This window comes from Neolamprologus brichardi, chromosome 1, assembly GCF_056152115.1.
Source record: "Neolamprologus brichardi isolate AB-2024 chromosome 1, ASM5615211v1, whole genome shotgun sequence".
Taxonomy (NCBI): domain Eukaryota; kingdom Metazoa; phylum Chordata; class Actinopteri; order Cichliformes; family Cichlidae; genus Neolamprologus; species Neolamprologus brichardi.
The window spans coordinates 12,779,993-12,803,900 of NC_142104.1; the positions used below are offsets into that span (position 1 = coordinate 12,779,993).

The 23,908-nt window shown below is 39.5% G+C and overlaps 1 protein-coding gene across 2 annotated transcripts in view; it reads right to left on the reverse strand.

Moving 5' to 3' along the window:
- Positions 1–23,908, reverse strand: part of tln2a (talin 2a) — a 111,307-nt gene that overhangs the window by 33,730 nt on the left and 53,669 nt on the right. For both annotated transcript variants that reach the window (XM_087831942.1, XM_087831987.1), the window contains exons 3-22: positions 22,265–22,436; positions 21,188–21,285; positions 18,892–19,021; positions 18,578–18,730; positions 17,219–17,361; positions 16,756–16,883; positions 16,520–16,583; positions 16,306–16,410; positions 13,113–13,268; positions 12,215–12,316; positions 11,720–11,796; positions 10,763–10,943; positions 10,504–10,617; positions 10,257–10,365; positions 9,272–9,480; positions 8,222–8,320; positions 7,508–7,675; positions 4,829–4,963; positions 4,583–4,742; positions 367–533 (exon numbers count right to left, since the gene is read on the reverse strand). In XM_087831942.1, the coding sequence (XP_087688068.1) occupies positions 367–533; positions 4,583–4,742; positions 4,829–4,963; positions 7,508–7,675; positions 8,222–8,320; positions 9,272–9,480; positions 10,257–10,365; positions 10,504–10,617; positions 10,763–10,943; positions 11,720–11,796; positions 12,215–12,316; positions 13,113–13,268; positions 16,306–16,410; positions 16,520–16,583; positions 16,756–16,883; positions 17,219–17,361; positions 18,578–18,730; positions 18,892–19,021; positions 21,188–21,285; positions 22,265–22,400 (2,634 nt within the window). In that variant the 5' untranslated portion in view covers positions 22,401–22,436. The remainder of the gene's footprint in view (positions 1–366; positions 534–4,582; positions 4,743–4,828; positions 4,964–7,507; positions 7,676–8,221; positions 8,321–9,271; positions 9,481–10,256; positions 10,366–10,503; positions 10,618–10,762; positions 10,944–11,719; positions 11,797–12,214; positions 12,317–13,112; positions 13,269–16,305; positions 16,411–16,519; positions 16,584–16,755; positions 16,884–17,218; positions 17,362–18,577; positions 18,731–18,891; positions 19,022–21,187; positions 21,286–22,264; positions 22,437–23,908) is intronic.

Sequence of the window (23,908 nt, forward strand, 5' to 3'; positions counted from 1 at the left end):
AAAAATGCCATTACTGAGATTAAAATGAAATCTTTAGCTCAGTTCAGTCTTTTTGGGGACAGAATACGTATCAAAGCCAAATTCCAAAAAAAGATAAACAGGCGTGTTTTTGAAATTTTAGCCTAAGGAGAATTGGAAGGTTGCTGGTTCGATACCTGGCTGCTCCACTCTGCATACTAAAGGGGCAAGATGATGAACCCTGAGTTGCCAGTGATCCCTTGATCGCAGAGTGATTATTAGATGGAAAGCACTTAGATGCAAAAAAAGTGCTGTGTGTAGGATAAAGTGTTTTGATTGCTCAAGTCGACTAAAAAAAGCACTATATAAGAACCAGTCCATTCACCATTTAATAAATATGATTCTTACCTTTGCTGCCTCCACCATCCTTGCTGTGGCATCAGCCAACAATTTAGCAGCTGCCAGCAACTTCTTAGAATTGTCGACGTCAACCTCGGCTTCTGCATCGGACCTCATGGCATTCACCAAGTCGGAGGTGGCCTGAGCCAAGACTCGAGCCTGACGCACCATCTCTCCTGAGAAACGCAGCGACGGATTAAAGAGGAGAGATGAGGGGTAAATGTAGAAGTCATACTAATGACAGGCTCATTTAACCCCTCCTCGTGGAGGGGTTTTCTCAATGAATGGATTCAAATTATGTCAGTGAATGTTTCCCACTAATGTGATGTACAACCCTACAAATTATGAACAAGAGGTATTTAAACACCAAGATGTACAACCATGCACTAGCAAAAGCAAAAAAGCAAAAAGGGTTCAACAAAGTATAAAATTCTGGCTTAGGAGGAATAAAATAACCCAAAAAATAATACTGGATTAGGAATTTTGTTCAATTTCAGGAGCCCAGTGATGGACTAAGGATCTATCCAGGGTGTACACAGCCTCTCCCAATGTCAGCTGGGACAGACTCGAGTCCCTTCCACTCTAAATGGTTAGAGGTTTCAAAAAAAGACCGGGTGGTTGCTTGTTTTTAAGAAACCTGTACTGGGTACTTTTAGATCTCTTTACTGCAAATGCTTCCAAGTTTACTGAATAATGAACAATTTGGATAACAGCATTTAAAATTTCTTTTACCACTTGCAATATTAGTCAAACCCTTTTCAACAACTGCTTTCTTTTGTACTGATTAGTGATAACGATGCAATAATGTTCCCATGCTGGCAAACCCTAGCAGAGGAGATAAACATTTTAACAAGACAGTATTGATTTTTAATTTGAAATATTTTAATTTTCTATCAGTAAAACAACATAAAAGATCCCCTTCAGATATTTAAGCTTATATAAATTTTACACTGCTTTGAGCAATCTTTTTGTTTCTGTGGTTTTGCCACAAAAAAGCTCAATTAACTAAAAGGCAGAAATCTTTACAAAGATTCAAGTTTCACTAAAACAAGCACTACTCCAACTACATTATTAAAAGAGATGCATATGAGGTATAAGCACTGTGATGAGTGAACATCAGCTTTTAAACAACATGTGATATTAGAAATCCTGCTTACAGGTACACATTTTTTAAGGTGAGCTCAGGGAAACGTTCAAAAGAATCAGTTTTACCTCTGGTGTCAAAGTGGAAAGAAAAAAGCCCAACAGATGTAACATTGATCAAAAGACCTTTTTTGATGGAAATTTTAAACCCAAGAAAGTATAAGGTAAGATACAGAATTTTTAAGCTTTCTTATTGTGCATTCACTTGTATTACCACTGTCTGAAGTAATAAATATGACTGAGGTGTAACAAGAGCCCTTTAAAAGAGAGCCTGGTGGGAGAGAAAGAAAATATACAAACATGTTTCACTCGGTGTGGGGGAAGAGTTGTATTCCTAACAAGATCTGGAGGACTTTATATCTTCCTTGACACACAAAGAAACAAGTGAATGTAAATATTACCAGCACATTTCAAACTTTCCTAGACTAAGTCTAAGAATACAGACTAAAATAGGGCTGTGTGATATGACCAAAATCTCATATCCCGATATAAGAATTCTATCGTCGATAACGATATAAATCACAAAAATGTAACATTTTCTGTAAATGCTGTGAATCTCGGGCAGCTCGACTTGCGTGAAGTGTTTCCAGCTGGGCCTCGCGTACCTGGAGTCGAGTGTTTTAACCGATGCATGAAACGATACATTTTTAGACATAAGTTGTAATGGCCGCCGTTTTCTTTGTGAGTATTTATTACACAGCATGCTGCGGGGAAAAGCCTGTTCTAACGTTTGAGTCTAAGGTTAATTTTTTTTATCACCTGATGGCTCTTTTTTTGCTTCTCATCCGTAAACACTCTGCATCTTTCACATGATTCACGATCTTTTACGTTTATTTTGAAAAGTCTCAACAGGATCTTGAGCTTTATTGTGAAAGGTTTATGTGGAACAAGCGGACACGCGGTGGTTTTACCGTCGTTGTTGCTAACGACAACGCATAAAAACAAACGCTTGTCTGTCTGTAGTGTGGTTATATTAAATGTAAGAGAAAGAGAGAACTTTAAGAAATTAATATAGCCACTACAGTGACCATCAAAATAATGAAAAAATATTGCCGTAAACAGTTTATTTTGCAACACCACGAAACAAACTATAGCGTAAAATGAAACGATAGACGTTTTTATATCGTCATCCGATATATATCGTTATATCGAACAGACCTAGACTAAAATATTAAAAAAAATAAAAAATGATGAAAGAAATTATTGTTTATAATCTATGTGCCAAAGACACACACCCTAAAAGCTACTTTACGATAAGCCTCTGTAATTCATGTGAATGTCTAAGGTGATCCTTCAACCTGACACTACTGACGAGCGACTCTTTTTATGCTCTTCACACTTTATCTTTTTTATACTGGGTGTGACATAACATAACATACCGTCTTTGACAACCAGTTCAAAGGCGGCGTTTTCTGTCGTTCTTCTTTTATTTAGCTCTCAGAAGAATAAACAGCAATTTCTACTGTCAGGCCAATCACTTTGTCAGAGCTGACCTCTAGGCCCTGACATTCTCAGTGCATCTATATCCATCTATTGGTCTTTCTCTACTGTCAGGCTTATTAAAATCACTGTCAGCTTTTCTCTGTGGACTCACAACGCCTGACAGGAGTCCATTCAAACCCAGCATCACATCAGTCTGTCAGAGAAGAAGACAGGAAGAGGCACAGATACACAAAAGCATCTACTCAGGGACTGCAAGCCTTAGAGATGTGGTAAGCCTTTTTTTTTTTTTTAAAGAAAAATGCACCTACTGGCACTGTTTTAATGTATTTGTCTATTTAAACTCAAACTTCTTAGAATAACAGGTTGAGTTTCACATTTTTAGCTCTAGAGTAGGCTGTGGTAACTATTTATATACTTATGGCTGGTTTTTTGGAGGATGCTTCAGGCCGATTCAGCTCTCGTGGGTTAAAAGTGTTGATAGGTCAACGCTGACACTTGATTTTACTTGGACAGCTTAGATGGCACTTATCAGCTAGTAGCTGTGAGCTTTGCCTACAAGCCACTGAATGTGTTTTAGTCATTGTTTAATTTCTTTGTGTTCATTTTTCCCCCTTCTCCAGATTATCAGCAATTACTTTCATAATACTTCTAAATTTGGATGATGGAAACAGGTCATCAGCAAGACAAAGACACATAACATGTTTACTTTATAACTGTCTCAGTTTTAGCATATTAGCATGCTGAGTTTTCTAAATGAGCACTTGACCCAGAGTTGAAGATGATCTGGTCGCCCCACCAGTTCATCTGCCTCCATCCTCTTTTGTCACATCAGTTATGAATTTTCTTTGTGGTCTTTCTCTTTTCCTCGTGCCCAACAGCTCCATCTTCAATATCCTTTGTCCATTGTTTCTGCACATGTCCAAACTGTCTCATGTCTTCAAACCGCTAAACCTGCACAGTCTCTCTGATGTCCCCGTTTCTAACCCTGTCCATCCTGGTCAATCGCAACAACAATCTCAGCATCCACAAATCCGCCTCCTTTTTTTGTTTAAATCAGTGTCACTGTCTCTAAACCATCACAGCAGGTCTCACTACCACCTTGTAAACCTTCACCTGTCACAAATCACCCATGACGCTCACACTGTCCATTGCTTAGGATGACTGACCCCAGGTATTTAACTTGCTTCTTCACCTGTCCACTTGCCTCTCTTTCACACACTGGCTCTTACAGACTTTAATTCCTCTTCTATCTAGAGCATACTTCCACCTGCTTCCTACACTTACTACAGATCACAATGTCACCTGTGAGCATCAGAGTCCATGGAGACTCCTGCCTGCCCTCATCTGTCAACCTGCTCATCACCATCACAAACAAGAAGGGGCTCAGAGCTGATCCCTGATGTAATCTCACCACCACCTTGGACCCATCTGTCACGTCTAGCACATACCTCATCACTGTCTCACTGCCTCCTCATACACGCCCTACACCACACTCACATACAGTACTTGTCTGTCACTCCTGTCGTCCTCATACATTACCAACCTTCCTGACTTCAAGTGAGGAAGGGTGGCACTGGACATGCACTGAAGCATATTTCAGATTTTAAAGTACTAGAAAATTCTCCTCAATTGGACTCACCAGCATCTCCCATTGAGCTGAAAATACTCTCAGTGACAGTCATAATGGTGTCCGTAGCCTGGTCATAGCGCCCAATCGGTTCTCCCCTTGAGGTGTACTGACGAACATGTTGCAGGAGATCTCCTAAAGCCTGGCTAACCACGCTGGCTGCTGCACTCACCTTTAACACAAGATATTCATTGTTTATTATTCCACCAGGCAGCAAAAGGTTTAGCGCAATGTTGATCTAAACTAAACCAAACTAACCTGCTTGAGAAGTTCGCCATCTTCTGTGGCTGAAAGGCAGGCCTGGACACAGCTTTCCACCGAGCGGTCGACAAGCTTTCCAGCTTCAATTAACTGCTCTTGGCAAACTGGAGAACTGATAGTTGGGCTTACCACCTACGTCAACATAAAGATGAAAAAGAATATATATAATTTCTTCTTTTGTGTGAGAAATGTAACACAAAAACAATTTTTTTTAAAATAAAAAGGCCTCAAATACAAACAGGAACCTGGAATAAATGTACCACTTTAACACTCTTTCATCATTAATTAAACAAAACACCAAAGAACAGAGAAAACAAATTTAAAAGGACTTCAGCATATGGCTCTCATCACGCTGATATGAACAGAGGTGAGGATTTGCTTTGTAAATGCAACTATTCAGATTAGGAGCCGGGAGGGCATTTAAACTAATTAGAGACATGTGGGCTGTACAATTACAGATGCACAAATATGATGAGGGCACAGGGTATTTATCAGTGCCTTAGCGTATACTGATTTTTTTTCCCCACTATAAAAATGGAAGTTTGCGCTGCAGAAAAAATGATAGGTAATTCTAATATTTGAGGAAATCATTTCGTTTTTATCAAATCTACAACACGGTTTTGTGATTATATTGCAAAGAGGAAACCAAATGCAGTCTTTCCCAAGTGTTTTTCTTGTAAGATGCTAAGTGTAATATTCACATCCAAGACAAAATAAACGCCAAAAAAATCCCCATTATTCAATCAGCACATCATTTCTAAAAAACAAGCATCATATTTAATGTATCTCATGCGAATACTGCTTGGGCAATTTAAAAATGAATCCAGTACATAGTTTACACAGCCAAGCATTGACACCGAGTACTGTCTGCAGCACATGTAGCTGAGTAGTATCGCAACTGAGGAGATGATGGCATTGCTTAAGTTTTTGAAATAAACAATTAACCCATAATTTTCCATATTGTACACACAAAGAATTTTGTTGGATCTTTACTATAATATACACAATCTCTATCTGCTTGTTTATGAACTCCTCTTGCGTGATTAATAGTTAAGCCAAACTTAGTACACAGGTACATCTTTGGCCCTTAAGGGTTCAAATAGGGTGCAAATAATTACATCATCATGTTGCCCAACAACCACCAACCAATGAGCTGAGATGACCCATTTGCAACATTTATGTATCTGTAACATCTTATAAAAGCGTTACAGCCTTTTAATTTCTTGAAAATAATGTCTTAAATCCATAAATCGTCAACGTTATTTATATACCGAATCACATTGCCTGGCATCCACCTAACAATGTACTAGCGCAGGACCTGAGCATTGCAGGGGATCAACAAAAATGGTTTAATTACGATACTTTCTCGCTCCTTCTTATTATGTATATCAGTTTATAAACAGACCAAACAATACTGTTGCATGGGCATGTACTAGTATATTAAAATCTGATTCAGTAAAAGGACTAGGATGTTACAATCCCTGACAAAGCATTGCTTTAAATGGAGAAAATCTTGGAGGATGGCTGTTATGAGGAAAAGCAGCCCAGAAACTTTACCAGCCGCACACATCGTTGTGTGCCTCAAGTTTCGTTCTTTTACCCAAGCTAATCTGCCATTTTTCCTTGGTTAGGTTTAGGGATTAGAGATCTGATCTTAGTAGCTAAAAATTGGAAAACCTGTACCTGGCAGACTCTCTCTGTAAATCATTCAACATTTCCATGTTTTTGTCTTTCCTTTGTTACTCATGTTATAAGCTCCTTTAGCTAGCAAACCCAAAGCTACTGTCATTCAGTACATCAAATCTGACCTTAATATCCAGCATCTGCTTGACTCAGTTAAGGACAGAGTTATGGGGAGTGGTCACCAATAACACGCCAATTAAGTTGTTTTTTAATGGATTAACTATATATATGAACCTTATTATAAACATAATAAATGTAATCTTTTTCGCCAACACTTGTGGTCAAAGTAAATGACGCTTACAACTCACAACCTCCACTACTTAGTTGTATTAGCTAAAAACAGGAAAGAAGTGGGAGTATTTATGTCTGTTGGTTTGGTTCAATATTAGTAATGCTGGATGTAAAATAAAACATTTTCTTCCATCGGTTGTGTGTGAGGAGAACACAGTGAAGAGTGAAGGAAAGACAAGTGATCTGTTTTACACAAACACAAAAAAAGTTACTGATCTACATGTCTAAAGAAGAAGAGACAGACAAGACGATATCATAATTAATACTTTCCGATGTTCAGCTGATTCAGGTATATCCTACATTAATTCTCTTCAGGCTGTAAGGGCACAATCAACTCCCCAGGCTGTCTTTTTTTCCCCATTTGGCTCAAATAGTTTTGATTATGGAGCGCAGCGCCCTGTCACAGAGGGCTGATGGAGCAACAGAAAATATCTCTCAACCAGGAGTTAGATAAGGGATTTAGCACGGAAGTTCCCAACATCAAAGATCTATGTTTAGTTTATGGAATACATGCAGGAATATTAAAACAGCGGATGATATTTCAAAGTTGTATTCCTTAAAAGCCAGTACTGGTGTAGGCCCAAAAATGTAATATCGGTCAAGTTTTTAAAAAAAATATGATTCACGCTTGTGACGACTGGTGAAGGAACAGAGCTCTTCACTTTTATTTCATATCACATCCAACAAAGCATATTTTTGTACCTTGGCACATGCCACCAGCTGAGAGGTGGACAGGGCACACTGTGTGGCTGCAGCAATGACCCGGTTCTGGAGGACGGTGTCCTCTGCAACCTGGGCCACATTCTTGGCCTTCAGCACCAACATGGCTGCTGCATTGGCCACTGCTTTCGCCAGATTCATCAGGACATCCTGTAAAGCGACAAACATGGAAGAAAACGTGGAAATCCACCTCATTAGCAACATTATGTACCTGTGCATATATACCATTTGATATAATAGCCATAAACAAATGGAAGAAATTGCAGCAGCAGCATCATACAGTACAAATGAACATTTAAACCAACACTATAGTGAAGCAAAAATCAGCGCAGGATTATCTGCAGTTATATGCAACTAAATAAATCTCATCAAAGCTTCTGCCTCAATAATCCAATTAAACACACATACGCATTTAGCCACTCCACATCTGTTCAACTCATTAACTGAATTGTTGTGAAATGCAAAACAAGCAAAAAATGGAATGTGTTTAGGAAGGCAGGCTAAAGAAAAGCTTCATTGTTTCTAGATTAAAAGCTGGGAAATCCTTCAACTCAAACCAAAAACGTGATCAAAATATGGAACAATATTTTGGTCTTTTTCCCCTGGATACAAGGCGATTTTGATTAAGTGAGTGGCAGTTCCAGAGCATTGACTTTTCTCTGAATGCAGTGAGGTGATAAATGGCTGCAGTCTCACCTGAAACCTCTCGTCTGTCTCGTTCTCTCCAATCTGGCGCAGGAGGTCTCCGCTGGCCTGACCAATGCTGCCTGCTGCTGTCAGCACAGTCTGTCTTGGCTGTAGAAAACACACAGGATGTGAAACGGTATTTAAACACCCGGCAGCATTTTATATCTTGATTTGTGTGTTGTGTACGTTGGATCAGCAGCATCTAAACTCAAATCTACAATTCACCTTTCCAACTATCCGCATGCACAGTGATGCACACCTGTGTAAAGCTTAATGGTTTTCGGTTAAACACTGTACAGTACATAGATTTATTTTTTTTTTTAAACAAATTAACAACACATCCTTACATTAAAGTCCTTCAAACTAACTCCAAACTACGTGCCGATCAGCTCGGCTTCAATATCCTGTCTTTATTCAGATTCACCATAACAATTTAGTTAGTTAAAGCTGTCAAGCAGTGGAAGATGGTAATATAATTAGGTTAGTTCAGGACCAAGAGAGAAAATAGATTATTCAGAGACGATCCATTGTTTCATGGTAGAGCTGCTCTGTGACCAATTTGATTAGCTTTTTTAGTTTGCCCATTTGGACTGAAGAAAAAGCTCCACAGGCACATACACACAAAATCTGGCATTTAATGGAGTACAAATGGCGAAAAGTTTGCTTGATGCTTGGAATCCAGAGCGAGGACTCATTTTCACACATTCTCCATTTTTTTTTGCCTCTATCAATGTGGCCACCCCTCCTCCTCCTTCTCCCTCTGGTCTCAACACAGTGTGCAAATTTGGTCCTCCCTTCATATTTTAGCTTCTATTCTAATACCTCCTTTATGTCCAGACCTTATTTGACTTTAAACCGACAACCAAAGCTGACCTTCCACATATTACATATGCAGTAGACGATATTAATGAATATACACAATGCTGCTTTTTAGCTTAGTAGCCATCGGTTTTGCCGCAGTAATAGATATGGCACTAAAATGTAAAGTAAACCTAAATACTGAAAGAGCTTAAATTGGTTTATTTTTATATTCTTAGAGTTTGGGGTGCTTTCGCTCACCTCTCCAGAGGCCGGCTCCACAGCCTTCAGCAGGTCAGATACAGCCCCTGCAAGTGTCCTGGCGGCCTTCATCAGGTCGTTGCCTCCTCCTACGTCGTCCTCCATGAGTGCAGCCAACAGCTTCACACCCTTTGACATTTCAGTCAGGTTGGAGGATATGGTGGTGATGGCGCAGCCCACTGCCGTGTAGTCTGTGTCGGTAGGATCGGCTAATTATGATTAAGAATGAACAGAAGAGAGGAGATCAGGAAAATATACGGTCTCAGAGAAGTGATTATAATAAAGGTACCCCAAAACGAAAGATTCACCGAGTCAGTCAGCTAACTATCAAAAGTATTTGCCTTTAACCAAGATTACAGACTTTGCATAATCACATAAGTCTATTTCAGCTGAGAGAAATAAGCAAAAAAAACAAACAAAAACCCTAAAAAATAGCGAAAAAATTGGGAACAATTCCCAAGAGCATTAAGCTGAAAAAACCACACCAATAAATTATTTTCAACATGAAGTGGCAAGACTGGCACAAAGCCAGCCGACACCTTCACCAGCGCACATTCTCCAAACCACAGCAGGATATGAGAGAGCTATTAGACTTTATACAGGTTCTACAATGATGATAATGAACACCAGAGTGATGGAAAATGTCTCCTTTAAAGTCACTAATTGGCCAAATAATTTTAACTGCAAGAAAATAGCGCCGCTAACACTTCCTCGTAAAAGTGTGAGCACCACTAGTTTACTACTTTACGGGCCTTATGTAGAATTCCCAAAATACCTAATTGTGTTTATTTTAAATAAATGTCAGCACTGAACAGTGTACGCCAGAGACACGCTCTACTATTAAGACTGAAATTAATTATATTTTTTCCTATAAGCTAGACTAAATCCACGCTTTCTTAGTGGACAAACTGATTCATGTCCTGAAAACGAAATTAATAAAGAAAAGCATTATCAGATTGTGCTGACTCCTGCCAGAGCCACTGACCAGCCGTGAGGTTGACAACAGAGGCTGTTCCTGCAGTGATGGCGTCGACTTGGGAGTGGATCTCGTGTTTTGACTCATCCATCTTGTTTTGGATCCACATCTTGGATGCCTAAACAGAGACCACAAATCATCGCTGAAGCATGTAAAAATACTACAAACATGATTTTCAATAACACATCTCATAGACATATTATTACTATTACAATATCAGCATATATATTAGGAGTTCAAGTGCAATGCAGGGTACCATGTCTTGTCCCAGTGGTGGAAGGTTGTCCACCTCCCCCAGGTCTATCTGGGCTTTCTGCACAGCTTGCATGCTGGTGTTGATGGTTCCCATCAGAGCTTGTTGTGCTGAGCTCTGCATATAAAGATAAAAACATGTCACCTTACACTGCGAATATTAGACTGATTCTTAAATTCACTAGTTAATGTGTGCAGCAGCATCGCTACAACTCTTACACGTGCGGCTTTAACAGGGAAGGAAACTTTACAGGCATCATTACCAGTGGTGGCATGTGTCCACGGTGCATCTGACCCATTGTGATCTGCTGCTGAGGGGATGGCATGGTACCCATGCTAAGTGATTCTGCGCCGATTGAGCCAGAGCGGATCACCCCTGGCAGCGCCACAGAGCCGTGCTCCACCCGGCCCATACGGTTAAACTGCTGCTGAAGGATGGTGGACCTGCAAATATGATGCATGTAAAACATTAGTCTTCTCATACGTGCATTTGTGACTGTGCACAAAGCAGAAATATACTGAAAAGTCTTTGCAATGTGTACATCTGGCAGACAAAGGTTTGTTTTGTTTTTCTGCAGATAAGGCCTTCCAGAGATTGGCTTACTATGTCTTTGTAATATTAAAGACGATTGCCTACAGCCAGTGAACAAGTCTGGATAAAAGCGGGCGAAGGAGGGGAAAAAAAATACAATAACAATTGCAACAAATACTCTCTCGGTTGAAAACAGGAAAGCAATATCAACTGAGGCATGAAAGGAAAAGGACTTCAGTTACACGCCGAGAGTCCACTGTGGTTCGGTGAGCTAATATACATCTAATAAGGAAATGTTCAGACAGAGCCTTTGCCTGTCTGGTGCAGCAAAATTTCCTCACATAATGATTATCTTTCAGGATAAGGAAGTGAGGTTCTGCGAGATGGATGTCTGAGCTGTGGCCACAGGCGGCAGAGAGACGGAAATAAAGAAAGACTTAATCTTGTGCTATGTTCAAATAATATGAGAACGCCTTGCACCGTGCTCACGGTCAAAGCATCATCATACGACCGTTTATACTCAACATATATTCGAATACAACTGGGCTTAAATAAAGACTGCTGATTTATGCTAAACAGAGGCTACATTGCTTAGAAAATAAACAGGACAAACAGGTTTGCAGGCTTTACCAGCAACCAGCTCAGGTAAAACTTGCACCACTTTTGTTCAGCAGGCTAATACACATACTTTTTCGGGGATACAGACTCCTCGAGCATTGTTGACTCCTCGTCACCTTCTAATCCAAAGCGATCCTTGCTTTGCTTCTGCAGGAAACAAAATAACAGAACAAAAATTTGAGTGACACAGAATTGCACACTTGCACAGGTTCATGACAAATTTGGTCATTCAGAGTAGAATACAACTAAACCTTGAACACACCTGTGATGGATGGTATTCTAACCCTCAGAAAAAGGAGGGGACGACAGTTCTAATGCCTATAACAGTGATAGGTAATTGTGTTAACCATGGAACCTCAGCTGTTCACTCTAAGCTTTATTACCAGCTCCTGCTGTATACCGGTGCCACGTGAGCCTTTCCACATGTGCTTCTTTTTATTTAAATGGAGTTGTATGACACAGTGGCTGGGCTGTGTCTAGTATCAACAGATGTGAGAATGCATTTGTCACAGGAAGATATTGATTCGCGAGGATTCATCAGCATCTCCAGAGATAAATGTCTCACCTTTTTGAGAATGATGTCGATGTAACCGGCAATGAGCTGGGAGATCTGTTCCCCTTCAGTGGTCTGTACAGAGTAGTAGCTCTCTTGGTACTCCCCAAAGTCCTACACACACACACACACACACATCTTATACATGCATTTCATCGTGGATTGTAAGGAAAGTAACCACTGCAGAGTGCGCTGTGCAGGCTAAGGATTTACTGCAAGGATTAGAACACTGATTGACATCAAAAAGCTGCAACATACAGAGAATTGGATTAAACCAACAGCAATCTTGGGGTAGACGTTTTACAAGACACTGAAGATTTCTTTCAGCGGAGCATTGCAAAGGTTACTTCCACATGTATTGTTTTAAAAAAGGACTAAGTAAAATAAAGAGTTCTTTACAGTCGCGCACTTAAAATGCTAAACCTTCCACCATGACATCTTCCGAAAGCTACAAATCAAACCTGAAATCACAGCGTCACGAAAAACACGCGGACTAAACGGCAGAGCACTCTGCCGAATTAACAGCAGGAAAGAGGCTGGGTTAATTTAATTAAGATGTTGCGTCTTCCAGACCTGCAAGATTAGACCCATGTTGCTGACACAAAGAAGGGATTTTGACACTGACAAAAAAAAAAAGTCTGTTCAATATCTGAAGTGCACCAGGGGCAAAAAAAGCCATGCAGGCTGAGCGTAACAGTGATTGTTTTATAGCACCACAGGAATTGTTGGGTTTACCGTGAGCCTGTCACTCTTATTTAGCAGCGACACGATGCTCAGTGCAAACAGAATGAATGAAAGATAAAACACGCCCCCCAACAGAGCCAGCATTACTGAAGTATTCAGAGCTCCTGCTTTCTGTAATAAATGTGCTCAAAGTCTTTGGCTTAAAGGTGGAAAATGTGGCTCTTACCAAGGTGAAGCTCTTGGGTGATGCTGCCCACCTCTTCACAGTGGTAAGTGGCCACTCTTGAACTACATCTTTGGTCTTCTCATCCACTCTCATCACAGACTCTTTTGTGATACCCAAAAGCCTCGGCACCAGTTTATTCTTGCTCTTCATCTTTTCCTGCAAAAACAAATTTGAACCATGTAAGCTTTACAACACTGCCAAAAAACACAAAATATAACTGAGGGTATAAAGTAGAGATGGACCGATCCGATATTACATATCGGTATCGGTCTGATACTGACCTAAATTACTGGATCGGATATCGGAGAGAAATAAAAAATGTAATCCGATCCATTAAATATCAAAAAAGCACCTCACAAAACTTGCGACACGGCGTAACTTGGCTCATAACCGTAGGAGCAATGTGGTCACGTGATAGAGCAGCTGTGTGTATTTGTAGCCTGCTAGCAAACATTTCATCTCCGAGGAAGTTATCTCAGAGAGAAGTAAAGCAAGTGTGTAAGTTCATCTCTGAATGTTTGTAAAGCATTCCCGCGTTAAGCTTAACAACCAATATATAGAGCAACTGCCTCTCTCTCTCTCTCCTGCTGCTACTTCAATCGTGAAACTGATCAATGATCAGCTGATCGGCTTTTCTGTCACGAGTCTGTCTCTCTTCTTTGTTTTTGGCCCACTTTGCACCAGAAAGAGGAAACCAGCGGCTGAACAACAGCAGCACGTTTAAGCTTGATAAGCTGTTGTTAGAATTTATTTAATATTACTTTCTACACCAGGATCCTTTTCTACAGCTGACGGCTGTAACTGTGCAGGGGCGGATCTAGCAAAGTTTAGCCAGGGGTGCCGATAGGGCATTAACAGGGAAAAGGGGGCACAAAGACATACTTTTCTTTCTTATTCTCATTTAAAATATCTAGCTTTTAATTATTTAATAATTATCTGAATCTTACAACCAAAGTTTTAATCTGATGTAAAATGTATAGAAGTCCATTACTGTATATAGTAACTGTTAAGTCTAATATACCCTAGTAAGCTATACTACTTTTTCCTTTGGGAAAGTACCATCTGTGCAGTCTGCAATTCTGTTGAATCTATTTAATTATTCTTGAAAAATAATTTATTTCTGTGAATTTTTTTCACCCTGCATCAAATTAAAGTTGATTACATTGATTAAGCATCATGAGGAAGAGGGTTTTCTTTTGCTGGGAGTTTGCAACCCTATTAGTTAGGTTGCTTAATATTTCTGCTAAGTACTCTTTAAAATACCAGAATAGGGAGGATGGAGTAGGTTTAACTTTATTAGATTGATCAGTGTTGCTGATCTATGAAATATTTTGGGTGCAGTGTGGTTTTTTTTTTTTTTTTTTTTTTTTTTTTTACATACAGGTATAACAGAATAGCTTTAGTGTTGTTGTTGTTTTTTTAACTTGAGTATGAACTTATACAAAAAGCAGCAAGATATTAAAAAAACAGTTTTATTGATTAAAAAACACACTATATCGGATTCATATCGGTATCGGCAGATATCCAAATTTATGATATCGGTATCGGTATCGGACATAAAAAAGTGGTATCGTGCCATCTCTAGTATAAAGTGCGATCAGAGACATTTGAAGCACAGGGCAGATTAACAAGTTAAGCAAATCATGTAAATTTATCTTCCTCTCAGCACAAAGGTCTAATTTTTCTGTCACAATGATATGCCAAGATGGGTACTTATCTGTTCAACCAGTGGGGGGAAAAACATTAACTTTTCCCAGTTAGCAATTAAAATGTTGCATCTTAAATCATGTCTTTATCTGCCTGTCAACATCTTTCAACCTCCTGCTAGATCTCCTGTATTCACTAAACCTTTAATGTTATACTTAAGTTGCTTCCTAAGCCATGAAGCATTACATTTCTGCCCCCCTTTTTCTCTTCGATGGAAAGAGCAAACATTTGTTCGGGAGCTGCAGTTAGAGAAGAGACACAAAGCGATGGACTGTGACACGAGGGGCAAAGAGGTAAATTGTGCAAAAATCCTGAGGGGCCTGTAAACTCACTGGGGCCTCTGCAGGTTATAGGTTAGAGACTATCGGCTGATTTTTTTTTTTCCCACGGTTGTTTTTAAAATGTTTCTGCTCCATAAAATTAACCTCAATGATGACAGACAACAAAAGGTGAGCAGATATAATGGCTATGTATAGAATAAAGGAATACACAAGCCACTTGCTAAAAGCTAGAGAACCAATACAACACAGTGTCTTTCTTTCCTTTTCAAAAAACAAAAAACAAGATGCATCTTTGCTCTTTATCCTTTTGTGATGAAAGCTATTAATGAAAAGCGCAAGTGACTTGTCCCAGTAATACCAGGAAATATCCAATTTTCTACTAGAGAGCAGCGAAGCTGACAGGAACAAATGATGCAAATGGAGATTTCCATTGCAAGATGTCCTCTTTGTGACTAATTACGTGGGGAAAAAAGTCACTCTGATACTCTTGTCAGAACAGTTTTATAGGTACTGCATTTGGAAGTCTGCAAATTGCTCCCATCAGCTCGTATCTGTTGGCAGCTGGACTTCTTCAAGAGATTCAGTATCGCCGGTTTACCTGTGCAATGTCTCCTAGTATATCTCATTCACTCCACTTCCTCCCTACTCACTCTGAAATAATCTTAGTGCCACACTCGGCTGCACAGACAACATTTGGTTTCCTTCCAGGAACACACTGAACTCCCTGCAGAGGAGGTGCTGCCGGTGTGTGTTTGTATGTGTGTTAGCAAGAGAGGTGCGCAAGGGGAAAATGCATGGCAAACAAATCACAAAAGGGTTCTTGCTTTTGCACGCAGCGCATTCTTTCATCTCACTGGGAAATTTTGGTTTTTTACAACAGGTACTCTGCTTAGTTTAAGGTGACATAACGAGCTGTGAGAGTTCAAATAGGAGCAGACAGTTTATAAAAGCTGAGTCCACCATCAGCCTCTTTATCCAGTTAGCACCAAACCCAGAAGACAGATTTCATGCTGTGAAGATAAAAGGCTCCAGCTACAGTTAGACTAATTCCAAAATCTGCTTCCTATTACAATAAATAAATAAATAAATAAATAAAAAGGCAAGTAGAGAACTTGAGGCTATATTCACTTTTTGAAGGAATAAAATAGAGCATTGGTACTTCAAACATTTGGTAAAAGGACAAATGGATGATTTTAAAAACTTACCTTGACGAGGAAGAAGGAGACGCCGTATGTCCGCAGAGACCGCGCCAACTTGACATACTTTACTTTTGCCTCAATCTCGGTCATCTCGCCACAGTTCTTGTGCTCCTGCAGGTCAGATTTTTCATGTATTGATTTTCAGAACACTGAAAATCCCCCACGTTTCACGCTTGTGCACCAACGTGTACATTTATCAAAAGGGACAACACAAACACACCTGGAATATTTTCTTTTCAGCTCCTCTCTGCTTTATGTACTCTTTGGGTAGAAACTCTTTCAGGCTAGAAAAGAAAGGAAAAATAAGAAGCTGAAACTCTGAATGATGAAACACAATGAAAAAAGTGTGAACTCTCCTTTTGTTGTTTCCTTTTCTGTTTATTTCTGACAAAAAGAAAAAAAAAAAAACTAATATTTTACACGTTTTTCCACAGACGTCATGACACAGATGCTTACTCCAAGAATCCGGGTTTGTGTTTATGCTCTATGTGAGGTCCAAACTGGATCTGGGCCTGAATCCCTCCAAACTCGCAGGCCTTATCAAACGAAACCGGGTGGGAACCGTTCAGGATATCATCTCGAGCCTAAAAGACAAATTAAAACAGTCAGTAATTAACTGTAGACATCAAGTTTATGACTTTATTTTCCACTGTATCTGTTTTCTAGACTTGCATAATCCTTAATTGATCAAAAAACAGCCAGCCGTGTGCACATTTTTGTAGCTGCTTGTCACCCTTAGGAGACAAGAGAAAAATGGATTTTACTGCATATCGTCTGCTCACATCCTGTTTTACTCAGGAGAGGAGAGACACTCTTATCCAAGTGTCTGTTTTTGACACTGGCAAACTGCTGCTTCAACAGTCATGAACTGCTGAAATGAAAAATGAGAGGAAGACATATTTAAAAGTAAGTTCCAGACCTGTACGTAAAGCAGGTTGAGTTGAACTGGGTCTCTGGAGTCTACATTCTGGTCAGAGTAGAAGAACTTGCGTCTCAGGAGAAGAGTCTCGTTCTCGTCCACTCCCTGCTCCCTGAATGTTCTGCTATGGTCCAGCCAGTTCACTAAAAAAATTAAAAAAATAACAGGTTCATAGAAATCTCTTGTTAAAGAGGCATAGGTCTATTATCTTTATTTAATGCTCACCATATACAGTAGCAAGTTTGTTTTGTGTGTGTGGTTTATTTATTTATTTACGAGTATTTGTTTTTGATAAACACCAAATTGCATCTTCACATTAGTGGCTGGAAAAAGCAAATGTAAATACATTTTGCCCGATTAAGGAAAAAAAAAGGGCCACCTGTCATCTCTGTAGCAAATTTCCTCATTTGTGGCACGTGGCCCTTTTTTATAACTCAACTGTTTAAATCGTACAAAGGCATAAAAGTTCTGCAGTGTTAGGGGCGTGGCTGCTTTAAGTGGCAGATGGGTGCTGAAACAGGCAGCTGCTGTCTGCTACGCTGTAGCTAAACTCATAACAGTGTTTGCAGTGCTGGAGGCTCACTTTGCAGTTAACTGTACTACAAGCCAGTTTAACTATTTACCTATATGTTACTTAGCACTAATAAACAGGTATCTGTGTCTATGGATCCACCTTGCCACCCAGGTTTGGTAGGGCTGCATATAGCTCCAAATACAGTAACTTTTGGCTTCTGAAAGCTAAGACAGCTAAAATGCTAAATTGAGGTTTAAAGATGGGACTTCAAACCTGCTGTTCATGGTGGCTCCATCTTTGTTTTATATACATTATAAGCTTATGGGACAACAAATGCTGCAAAGTGAATTTATGGACATTTATTTGGATTTGACATCAACTATAATTACCATAAATTAAACAGACTATGGTCCCAACCAGACTAATCTACATCCCCTTATTCTTGAAGTACAAGCAAGTCCATCTTTCCCGTCTCTATTCAGTCCTTCCCAGGTGAGGCTCACCTTTATTACAAAGTAAGGCTTTAATCTTCTGCTATATATGAGGGAGTAAAAAGGGAAGAAAGGAGTGATTTCGCACACAGGCACAGAATACAGCTGCATTCCTATCTTGGATGCAAAATAGGCAGGAAGTGAGATGTTTTGACCTGGGATCAGGAGTTTAGATTTAGTAGTCCCAAATTCCAGTGAAAGCTGGTAGATATCGCAGAGAGCTGTGAACGTGGGCTACTAAACTGCCACTGTGTGCTGCTTTCCATATATAACATGTTTCTGGTAAAAGACTTCACTTTAAAATAAAAAAAAAAATTGGGAAAACTCATGTTTGCATTTCTTTCTTGAACTCACAGTCATCGTCTGTGTGAAGCTTGGCTTTCAGCTTTTCCATCTTCCTCTCGTCTCGCAAAAGTGTTCTGTCTTTCTTCAGGGTACCCATGCCATCCTCCTTCTTCTCCTCCACCGTCTCCTGGATCAGAGAGTATTCCTCATAGTTTGTAATGCCTGGGGAAAGAAAGGATTCCCATCAGAGATAGGAGGAAAAGGATTTCACATGGAAAGATTATTCTTTTCTTGTGTGTGTGTCCATAAAGGTTCAGCTCAGATTCAACAGATTTGTAACACAGAGAGGATTGGCAGCATAAGAAAACAAAGATATGATGTACCTATTCTACTGCATATAGTCACAAGCAGCTCTCCCACTGTTTTGGAGTCGTCCACCATGATAGTTTTGACAGCCCCATCCAGCATTTTAATTTTCTGTGGTCTTTGCTTCTTCTTGTATTCGAGAATATCCTGGTTGAAAACAAAAAAGGTAGAGAGAGGGGGAAAATGTGAGTAAAATGAAGAAAGAAGAATGAAGGGAGAGAGAGAGTCAAAGTAACTACTTAGAAAAAGATCACAAGCATCCAGGTTGCGCGGAGAGAGGGGAGAATAAAGGCCAGAAAACCGTATTTAACGGCTGCCTATCACAGCCTGCTGCTCCCCTCCAATCTCAACAATGAGACGAGATTTGGTTCAGAATAATTGGTCACAGTCATGCCTTCTACCTGGGTTGCCTTTGGTGGATTTAAAGAGAAGAAACCATTTAGAGCTGCAAAACCACAAGCACGAATGTACCGAGGGGCTGTGATACGCAGTTAAATAGAACACCAGAGTGTATCAGGCCTTTGGCAGTGAGAATCAGAGCCTCTGAAACAAGCTGGCAAGCGATCTAAAGCTGGCTATAGCACTTCTTTAAGGATCGCTTTTAAAATCTTCTTTTGATGTTCTCAGTGTCTTGGTTCCCAGTTTTAGCTTATGCTTTTATTTTCTCAGGGTGCTTCTTTGTTTTGTCTTCCTGTGCATGATGTGTGTCTGAATGAGATTTTTGGCAGCCGTTTCAATTTCTCTTTAGTTAATTTATGTCGATCAAAAATGTTGTTTTTTAATTCAGATAAAATGTTTAAATACACTCAAACAATGAAGCATTTTGCTGATATATTCAACACTGCAAGGCTTTAACTCCCACTCCCAGTCTTAAGGCCAGGTAACAGACGTATTGTTAGCAGAGGCGCGAAGTAACAAAGTATCAAGACTTTGAAATTGTATTTAAGCAGAATTATTTTGTCCTCCCTACATTATAAAACAAGTACCTCTAACTTTGTACTTCTTATATTTTGAAAACAGGCTTGTTACATTACATTAGGTAACATCTGAGGGGAGATGTTTCCTGCCATTACACACATTTAAACAAAACTAGACAATATACTGGTGGATCCATCGATGGTTACGCACTTAAAAAAAGGGGGAGGGTGAAAGAGACAAGAAACAGGAAGAAAAAATACATAATACAAAATACATAAAAAATACACAAAATTATATGACTTATTGTACTACACTCAGGGGTTATGGTTGCAATACATGCAAAACTAGCACTGCAGAAGAGGAGTGAGCATGAAGGGAGTAAACTTTTCTTTTTCTTTTAAGTGACGGCTAATTTCAGATTTCTGGCAGCTCACCAAATATCAGCAAACACACAAAGTGTTGGTCTGTAGTTTGTCACACAGTGTGTCTGCTAACTAAATGTTCAGCTGCCGTATTTCCCAGGAAGGGAAAAGAATGAGCTCTAACTTTACTAAGAGATGGAAAGATATAAAGCCGGACAGCAGAGGGAGAAGGCAGCTACTCCAGGACATTTGACAATGTGGAAATTTAAAGCCTTTTAAACACATATGGGATTTATAGAATAATCTTGCTTTTTTCATATTGTGAAATATTCTGCAAATCAAATTAAAGTGCACCAACATTTTGTTTTCCAAAGGTTTCACTGATCCGTTTGGAGTAATGCACCATGTTGGATTGGTGCAGCGAAGCTGTGCTGTTCATAGTCAATGTTATGTTCCATCAAGGGTAAATTATATTTAAGTTGATGATGCTGATTAGATTCACTCACTAAATTCCACCTTTATGGGAAATCAGCCATAATAACTCATATAATATCTGCGTATATTTGCTCAGGTATGGTGGCAAAGTCATTCATCTATAATGCAGGCAAAGGCAAAGAGAGATAGATTTTCTCTGCTTCAATTCTACTTAACAGATGTTCAAGCTGAATAAATTCATTAGAATTCGAATTTAGGTTGAAATGAGATTCACATTCCTTTGTATTAATATTATTTTTTATATAAGTATGGTGTTATTGTGGCAGGAAGTTCAGTTAGCCTTTTATTTACTTGAGTTAGTACCAGTACTTCCAACTTTTACAACTGTATTTTTTTTAAAAACACAAGTATCTGTACCTCTACTTAAGTGAAGAGTGTTTGTAATTTTGCTACCTCCAATGATTAGAAAATGTGTGAGACGCTGGGACCACCAAGCATCAGTTTATGCTGTTTATGACACAGCGTTATTCACATGCGTGTGTGTGTGTGTGTCACCCATGATGCCAGTTATCCATAATTCACGGTTACATTTATTTACCCCATTGCGGAGCATGTAGTAATCCAGCGTCCTTCCAGATTCCAACCAGATGCCTTTTCTGGGGTCTTCATCCGAAAGAAACAGGCCATAGTCTGAAGCTGTAGCAGTGAGAAGAAACAACTCTACTTTAGACATTAAAGAACTGAAAATGACTCCCTAGGCCAGGATCAGATTAAATGACATGAACTCTATAATGACCCCTCTATGACAGCATTCACCACATGTTCTGTAACAATGGTCATAAGAGCGCAAGGCAAGTCTGTAAACATGGAAAATCAAAAGAGGGATGATGACTTTGGTGCTGCTGAATGGAAGAGATAAGTCAGACCTGCTACTTGTGTAAAATGGAAAGCTAGCATTGGGGTCATGGAAGTAATGGCAAAAATTTCAGATTCCATGGTTGCTTAATTCAGTGGTTCTTAAACTGTGGGACTAACTTTGCAGTGTAAAGAGCCAATGAAATCTAATTTTAACACAAATGTGATTTATGTAAAGCAATTAAACACGATTTAATTGTCATATTGACATTTCAATCGCTGGATGTCAACTTGAATCAGTGATTGATACACAAAAACAAGTTGTTGTGTTTTTTTTGTTTTTCTTTTGGGGGGGTGGGGAGGAGGGAGGGTCTGAAAGAAGGTTCATGTCTGAAAAGGTTTGACACCCACTGACTTAATCAGAAGGACAGCAGCCAAAATTGTGACATAATCTAATCCAAGCATTCGTTTATTGGGTAGCATTACCAAGAAAGACACAAATCTGTGCAGTTGAAAACTTGATTCTTTTTTTTTTTGTATTTATAACCAAGTCTTCTCACAGATTTGACATAAGATAATTTTGTTTATTGACTGCAATCCAATTTAAAGCAGTGTAATTGACATATAAACCTACCAAATGAGACTTTAACGTCTCTACATTTTGTAAATCAAATATTATCTAAGCCACATTTCCAACATATTGCTTTTTGCTGCAAAAGTCTTCACCACGGCCAGTAAAGTTTATACTTCTTTCTTTGTCTTTACAAAGAAAACCCCCAATCATAGTTTGTTTTTGCAACCAAGTAGGGTTAATTCTCACCCTGTCCAGTTTGAGCCTCTGGGACCCTCTCTCTGATGATCCTGCAGGCATCATAGACAGCCGTGGAGGGCTCAAACTGCATCGTCTTCACAACGTTGCATTGCCGCACGCAGATTTTCAGTGACAACGCCACCATCTTGCCAGGCGGTGCGGGCGAGCGCTGCAGCTACACCTGGCAAAAATCAAAGACAGAGGATGAGAGGTTGAGTTTATTAACAAGGCGCGAGTCTCAAATTTGAGCAGAGGGAAGAAACTCATTGAACAGGATAAAAGAGCCAGATGGCGAAGAAGAAGAATGCCCCTTCAGTTGTTTTGGAGCGGAGGGTCTCTGAAAAACAAATCTCTATATGTTGTTTTTATATTCTAATATTTCTAATATATCCAGTGTGGCACCACTGTGGTGCTTCATGCACGGGAAAATGCGTAACCTAAGCTCTTGTAGTATATTACTCTTTTATATCACACACATAAGGAAAACATCCCCTTGCACCATCATAAACAATGAAATTTTCATGCTTCATAAAACAAAAAGGAGCTAACAAATTTATCACTTTTTGAAAATGGCCCAGCTGGGGACAAAGAAAAAGTCTCTTCTCTGTGAAAGATTTAAAACTAAAGCAGAAAAGCAGCAACAACAACAACAACTGGAAGCAGAGAGGCAGCTCTCTACAATTGTTTTCATACTAGGTGGGTAAAACCCGCTTAAGTCGTTGATGTTTCTTTGCCAATGGGAGGGGAAAAGGCAGCGAGAAAAGCCTGCATGAAATTTCCTTCTTCAGAAAGGAAACAAAGCAATTTCCAACTTATCTAAGATAAAGTCAACATGAGTCCTACATTGTTGAAATAACAGAATGCTTGATGTTCTCTTGCAACACGCAAACCAACAGTGTAAGAAATCACATGCTGCCAATCATCTGTCCATTCATTTTTTTAAAAAGAAAAAGAAAAGAAAGAAAATACTGAGATGAAATAATGAAAGTCCTCTCACACACTGCTGCATTTTTATCTTAGATGCTATAAAAACGCCCGCTTTAACAATAGTTTTCAGTGTGTAAGGTACAATTTTAATCCATCTTAGACAGTTTTATGTCATTAGAAATGCACGAGGAGGAGGATGCTGCTTGTACACTTTCAGATTCAACACTGCTGCAATTCACAACTAAAATGGAGAAAAGGGAGAAAAGAGCCGTGACCTCGCTGACAGAGCACATCCTGTCTGTCACCAATGGGAACATAGGAATACCCTGTGGCACAGGAGAGTCAAAGGTCAGAGGTTAGCCTGGGCCATAGCTGAAGTACACAGGCAGCTTCCCCTCTGCTCCGCTGGCCTCTAACCCTGACTCAGACACTCAAAATCTGGTTCCTATGTGAGATTAGCTCGCACAAAGGAGTGAAGCGTTCGTCTTGCACCATGTCGACATCTCATTGTGGTATTCTGAAGCCGGTAATAACACAGCCAGGCATTTTTCAGATATGCATCTCAAGTTGGGTAAAAAAAAAATCCATTATGTTAATATGTGTTGTGTCTCAGTTTAGCACTTGTTAAAATGTTCTATTAACAAACCATTTACGCAGACTCTCAAGCCTGTACATTTCTTATTGCTGTGTATTCCATCTTAGTCAGTCGAGCCTTTTCCCAAACCT